At 36.9% G+C, this 7519-nt stretch overlaps 1 protein-coding gene across 1 annotated transcript in view; it reads right to left on the bottom strand.

The window, feature by feature from the left end:
- Window positions 1–7519, bottom strand: part of BANK1 (B-cell scaffold protein with ankyrin repeats 1) — a 281394-nt gene that overhangs the window by 52126 nt on the left and 221749 nt on the right. Inside the window, exons 7-8 of the mRNA XM_006772998.2 lie at window positions 4728–4806; window positions 301–609 (exon numbers count right to left, since the gene is read on the bottom strand). Coding sequence (XP_006773061.1) covers window positions 301–609; window positions 4728–4806 — 388 coding nt within the window. The remainder of the gene's footprint in view (window positions 1–300; window positions 610–4727; window positions 4807–7519) is intronic.

Below are 7519 nucleotides of genomic sequence, written 5' to 3' on the forward strand. Positions count from 1 at the left end.
AGGGAATTATTTTACAGACTATTTCCTTATTTTATTTATTTATATTTTACTTACTAAAAGCTTTGCAATGAGACTGTTCCAGAAGAAAGGAAATAAGGGAAGAAGGAGTGGAGGGAGGGAGGGAAGGAGGAAGGGTTGGTGGTAGGTATCTCTGGCCTGATTTCCTAGGTCCCAGCTGTTAAAGAACAGAGTGAAATTGCCCGTAGTTTTAGAAGCTGATCTTCTCTGTATGGATTTGCTACTGCTTTATATGCTATGTAAGTCTGTCAAAATATGTGTGTTTTTTAACCTTGAATTTACCTTGTAATGCGAAGGGAGGTTTATCCAGTTGCAGCGTAGCAACTACAGGTCGAGGTGGGGGAAGAGGTGGTCTGTCATCCATGAGTGGTTCTTGTGAGCTGATTTCTGCATTATCTCCAGGAATGAACATATACAAGTCATCGTACTGGTCCTCAAAACTCCCACTGTCAAGCTCGGGCAGGCTGTGCTCGGTCTCCGTGCCTGATTCATTCTCTTTTTCTTCCTTTGCTGTTTCATTCGCCTCAGCGCCTTCAGCACTCTGCCTCTCTGTCTGCTCACTTTCATGATGAAATGCTGGGTTCTGTAGGGCTGTTTAGGATGAAGATTGTATGATTTCATTTACACACACCATCTGGAGGCATTTCCTAGTTTGTAATGTCATACAGAAGTGGTAGTTGTTAATAAAACTTTTATGATGTGATATAGTGAAAAGCTGACAAATGCATAATTTTGGCGAATAGTCATTCTTGGGCTTTTAAAATATTTACCAAATGAGAAGTTAAAGCTCCACTTTATCTTGCTACCCCAGTATGAGGCACACTCATACATATAATATCCTCATTCTCTAGCATTCCTGTTCAAGCAGATTCATAGATATGACTGCATTATTGCATTTTTATTGGAAAACAGTATAACTGACATAATAAGTAGTAAGTGATGGAAAAGGTAAAGATGAGGAAAAATAAATCTTACCTTGCTTGTAAACAATGCAGTAAAAATATATCTGTGATTCTTATTTAGTTACCTATATTATAAAAGGCCTGTGGCCCCAATGCCATAACGACCAAAGACCAGCGTGGGTGGGTGGGGCCGCCCATTTTGCATGCTGGGCTTCTAGTTACTTAAATATTTACTTATCAACAGATGATACCTTAATTCTTGAAAATGTACTTGAGAAAAGTGTTCATTCATTTTGCATCAGGAAGGCATCCAAATTACTAACGGTAGGTAAACCTTTCTAAGGCTCAGTTCTCACCTATAAAATGTATTCTGTCTTGAAACTTAACCAAACGATCCAAAGTCCCTCCATCTAAGAATCATGGTTCCAACATTTGTGTTTATACTGTACAAAATAAATGCTCTCTAACCACCCAGGAAAAAATAGAAAAAAGATATTATAATGCAATATCTTTAAGTCTTAAAAATATGTTTATATTCTCTTTATAATAAGTTTGCTCTAAATTAAGGATCCACAAAATTTTAAATCAAAACGTTTGACTCTCCTCATTGCAGGGAATATGTGAATTGTTGCCAATGTCAGTGCAAAGGAAAAACAAATAATTGTTTTTTAAAGTGCTGCTAAACTAAAGTAGAGCTAAAAGAGTAGAGTATGGAAAAAAGGACAACAGTGTGGTGATTGCCAGGGGAAGGGGGATGGGAGGGAATGGAAGGGGGATGGAGACTTAACTTGGGGTGCTGAACACACAATACAGTGTACAGGTGATGTGTTCTATAATTGTGCACCCGAAACCTGTGTAATTTTATTAACCAGTGTCAATAAAATGAAAAACAATGTGGGAAAAAAGAAAAATGATTTTTTAAATGAAAGTTTACACTGTAGAAAATTTTCAGCAGTAAACCAATCATGCCTCAGAGGGCACCCCATATTTATACATGGAATTTTATTTTTTTAATCTTTTATGTGAGAAAGAAGAAGGATACAGCTGGCAATAATAGAGCTGCCAACCAAGATTCTTTAATTACCAGTCTAAACAGAGCAGACAGCCTTTAGTCCGTGCACAGATCTCTCACTGATCCCCTCTTCCTACTTCTAACACCCAACACTGAGCCTGAAACAAAGTAGTCTCTGGAAATGATGGAGTAGATGATGCAGCAACTGAAAGGAAATTACTGCTCAGGGCTAGCAAAGGGACTTCGCTAAGTTTCTCTGGGCAAGTGAACACCAACTTAGAATTACATTCACGCTATAGGAAATGTCTTGTAGCCACTCTTATGCTGAGGTGTTCCATGTTTACGTTTTATGTCTACACCGTCTAAGCAACAGACTCTCCTCGGTCCTTGTTGATCATGCCCAAACCCGGAATCCAGTCCTGAAGCGTCAGGTAAGGTAGTGGGTCCATAGGATTCAGGAAGCTCCATAGCAATGGTCGGAGCAGTGGAAATCTGCTGACTAAGGGTTCTAGGCTTCACCCCTTTCCCATGAAAAAGCCTGAGGCCTGAGGCCCGTCACACTGTGTTTCACCTATGAGACAGTTCGAGGTCCAAACTGTCTGTAGGAGTGCTATTGTTCTGTGCAAATCACTGCAATGTTTCCTTACTACTGTTCTTCTGAGGATTAAATGTCATATTGAATACACGGCCATTATTAATGATGGTCTGTATCATCACTTTCATTATCATTAAAAATAACATTTATAACATTCAGACTTCATGTGTTAATGCATTACTTTAATATTTAGCATTCTTTTGTGTTCTGCGATAATGTCCTGATTTTGCCAAAGTATGCTCCTTAAAGCATTATATTTAAATTTATTTGATTTGCAGTCCAGCCTATCATTTGAAAAACCAGTGATCGATAATACTTAACTGAGCATCCGCTGCGCACTGTTCAAAGCACAAATGCCCCGAGGCACAAGCATGCTTGATGTGTGAGAGTCACCGTGGCTGTGAGCATGCAGGGGAATGGTGACAGATGGGATGACAATCTAGGGCAGTGATGGCGAACCTATGACACACGTGTCCGAGGTGACACGCGAAGTCATTTTTTTGGTTGATTTTTCTTTGTTAAATGGCATTTAAATATATAAAATAAATATCAAAAATATAAGTCTTTGTTTTACTATGGTTGCAAATATCAAAAAATTTCTATATGTGACACGGCACCAGAGTTAAATTAGGGTTTCTCGAAATGCTGACACACCGAGCTCAAAAGGTTCGCCATCACTGCTCTAGGGCCTCGTGGGCAATGATACAGATTATATGTATAATGGGCGGGTAGGTAGATTTGGAACAGAAAAGTGATTAGTTCCTTCATGACATAGTGTATTTAGGTGGCAAATGTGGAAGCTGCTATTGGCAGGGTTTCTTAAAAGCTGTGTTATTGACATTTTGGACTCCTGTGTTGTATGGGGCATGTCCTGTAGGATATTTAGCAGCATTCCTGTTGTCTCTGCTCTTAAATGCCAGTTGCAGATCTCCGTTCTCAAATCATACCAATAAAAAAATCTGTTCAATAAGTCAGTCAAAAAAATATTTGATTTCACTTATATGTGGAATCTAAAGAACAAAATAAACAAACAAAATTGAAACAGACATAGACACAGAGAGCAATCAAATGGTTGCCAGAAGGTGGGACTTGGGAAACTGCGTGAAGAGGTGAAAGGGTTAAGAAGCACAAATTGGTAGTTATGAAATAGTCGCAGGGATGCAAAGTGCAGCATAGAGAATATAGTCAATAGTACTGTAATGACTATGTATAGTGCCAGGTGGGTACTGAAAATATCAGGGGGACCACTTTGTAGAGCATATAATTCTCTAACCACTATGCTGTACACTCAAAACGAGTACACACTAACACTGAATGCAAACTCTAATTGAAAAAAAAACACACCTCCATTCATTGACAAATATCCTCTTTTGGGGACAGAAAATAGCCCTCCATTGAGAGCCACAGTGCTAGCAATAGTCCAGGGGAGCTGATGACAGTGTGGACTAGTAATAATCACAATGAAAGCAGAGAAATGGCTGAATGCTGGCTTTATTTTGAAGGTACAGCCTACAGTATTACCTGACAGGTTGGATATGGGGTAGGAGACAAAGTCAAAAAGCGATGATGACCAGGGTTTTTGGCCTGAACTGACCAAGGACGGAATCTTCACTTGCTGGAATGGGGAAGTCAGTAAGTGGAGCAGGTTGGGCGTGGCAGGTATCAGGGCTTCCAGATTTGGAAATGTTAGGTGGGAGATGCGTATCAGACATGCTCGTGAAGCAAACTGTCCCATACCAATGGAATCTGACATAAGGGCACAGTGACATATCTAAAGACTCTGAATTAGTCTTCAGACACGAGACTATAGAATTATATCCCATTGCAGCCAGTGAGGAGCTTAGAGAATGTCCTTGTCCAACTTTCCAATTTCCTAGCTGAGGAAACTAAGGTCTGAAAAGAATGTTTAAAAATAAAAAAAAACACTGAAAAAATATACTTGCTAAATAGTTAGAATATTTACATCAACCTGACTTCTATATTTTCTTTGGGTAGGAAAACTGGTGTTTGATTATTAAGCATTGAACTTAGAAGTACTTAAATTAGCAAAACAATTTCATAATATCTGTGCCATATTACAAATTAAGAGTATTTCAGTTAATTACCTTTTCATGCTCTCTTCAGCCTTACTTTTCCAGGTACATATATGTAATACAAACATTACATATATACATAGTATATGACATACAGGAACACTTACTGGGAAAATATGCAGAAAGTGAGGTAGCATCCTCTTCATAATCATATTCTTGCTCATTATTTCTACTAATTTCTTGGATCTGAAAAAAATGAAAGTAATTTTCAATAATATGCATTAATCTTAATAAATCTGGATATTATTTTTATTTTTTTATTGATTTCAGAGAGGAAAGGAGAAGGAGAGAGAGATATAAACATCAATGATGAGAGAGAATCATCAATCAGCTGCCTTCTGCATGTCTCCTACTGGGGATTGAGCCTGCAACCCAAGCATGTGCCCTTGACTGGAATTATTAAATCTGGGACCCTCCAGTCTGCAGGCTGACGCTCTATCCTAATGCCGCGACCCTTTAATACAGTTCCTCATGTTGTGGTGACCCCCAACCATAAAATTATTTTCGTTGCTACTTCATAACTGTAATTTTGCCACTGTGATAAATCGTAATGTAAATATCCGATATGCAGGATGTATTTTCATTGTTCGCGACCCACAGGTTGAGAACCACTGAAAAGTATAACTGGGGCAATAGAATATCTAAAATAAGCAATACATTCATTTAAAAATGAAATTTACTATAACTACCTTAAGATTCAAAGAAATAACCATGAAATTTAGGTGTAATAAATAACTCCCAAATAAAATTGAACACAACTATTTCTCTTCGAAAACCATGAATTTTGCTTCCTTTTAATATTTCTGAATCTTTTTACCAGTTCAAAAGGCATTCTTAATCACATCAAGTATGTAACACAGTGAAAGTCATGAAGTTGTAAAATGGTTTATTTTCCACCTTTAAAAAGAAACCAAGAGAGCATGAGTGGGGGTAGGGGGGAGGATGGGGATTTAATAGGGGGGATGAGGACACATTTGTAATACCTTAACTAATAAAGAATTAAAAAAAAAAGAAACCAAGAAAGGAAATTTATGTTTGTCTCTCTGAAATCAGTTCCTCTACACTTGGAAGGGAGGATTACTGAGGAAGGACAGAAACCTATTATTTCTGGAATTGCTAGTCTTATAATCTCTGAAAGAGGCACTGGTTCTACATTCAGGAAACACCTTTGCGTTCATAGAGAAAGTTAGTAGATAATTCTATTTATGCAAAAGCATCTAGGGCAAAGAATGGCACCTGTTGAATTAACATAGGTCATATTTTGTCAGCATGAATTCCACATAATTATTTAAATGACTTATGCCTTTGTTCTTAATAGAATTGATTGAAATAATTATGTTATTTTCTCTTCAGTTGGACTGACCCTTTAGAATGGAAAGCATCCATATTATAGCATTATGAAATTTATGGCTGCCTTCATATGTAAGGATATTTGGCCTACCTATTGATTTCAACAATTTGGTTTGTCACCCACTTTGGCCAATGGAACTTCTTTTTAAATAAAAAACTAAAGCTATTCAGAGAAGCAGCCCAGTCTTTCATTTCCAATGGAATCATCAAAGTAAAAATATCTTCAGTATTTTTTTTCTAGTGAACTTGATGCAGAAGTTCATGTACTATTTAAATTATATTTTCCCCTTGGTGAACTCAATCAAATGATATGTAAATCATGTAACTTTACTGGGGAGATTGACATGTTGATTGATATTTGTATGATTTGGTATTAAAATAGATGTTTAACGTAGTCATTCATTATTTCCAATTAGCTTAACCTATACATTTCATAAAGTAGATTAAAAAATCCATTAAAAGTCCATAATACTCTTAAATCATATAAAGAGAGTTTTTGCTAATTGAAAAATAGAAATGGTTTTCAAAGATTTCAGGAATTATGTAAACATTTTCTTTATACTATTCACAAGTATAGATATTATAAACCCAAGATCAGTGGGAATTTATTAAAAAAACCTGTGGCCAAGTGTATATAGGTGTAGGGGAGTTCACTGAGGTTGAATCATAATCCATCAATTTGCTGGGAGGGTTAAATTATAATAATGTAAGCAAAACACATATCAAGTGCTCAATAAATATAATCTGCATATTCTAGATTTTTCTTCATCATATAAAATATAGATCTACATTTAAGAAAGAATGGGGACCACATTAGTTTAAAGGAGGAGAGGAGGGCATCATGAATATGTACCAATAGTTATTTAATGCATGTCTTCTTAACTGTAATATTAACTTTCTAATTAGACTGTGGCAATATGATTTTATTATAATAGAGATGATAAGAATCATGGAATAAGAGATAACTTAATTTTTTAATAGCTTTGATTTCCCTGGATTTGGAACCTGACTTTATTTGTTCATTTATCAAATAATCATGCAGGTCTGCTATCTAAATACTATTGGCAATTCAGAAAAATAAGTTAAAAATAATAAAAAAAGAGATGTAATTCCTACTCTCAAAAATATCACATTTTTAACTGGGAATGGGGAAGAAAAATAATAAAATAATTAGAATACAATATTTTATTTATGGCACCATAATAAACTCAGTTCTGGAGAAACCAAGATGGCGGCATAGGTAAACACCGGAGATTGCTGCCTCACACAACCACTTCAAAAATACAACTAAAAGATGGAACGGACATCACCCAGAGCCACAGGAAGGCTGGCTGAATGGAAATTCTACAACTAGAAGGAAAGAGAAAAGCATACCGAGACTCAGAGGAGGTGCAGTGCAGAAAATACAAAGGTGCAGAGGTGCGTCCAGAGCGGGTTGGCGGCTGAGGGAGTGGTTGTCATTTTCAATCAGGAGAGAGTCTCAAGCTCTGAGCTCCAGTTCTGGGCAAGTCCCTAGGGACCCAGACTCATACAGGAGAAGCGGGGCAGG

This window comes from Myotis davidii, unplaced genomic scaffold, assembly GCF_000327345.1.
Source record: "Myotis davidii unplaced genomic scaffold, ASM32734v1 scaffold226, whole genome shotgun sequence".
Taxonomy (NCBI): domain Eukaryota; kingdom Metazoa; phylum Chordata; class Mammalia; order Chiroptera; family Vespertilionidae; genus Myotis; species Myotis davidii.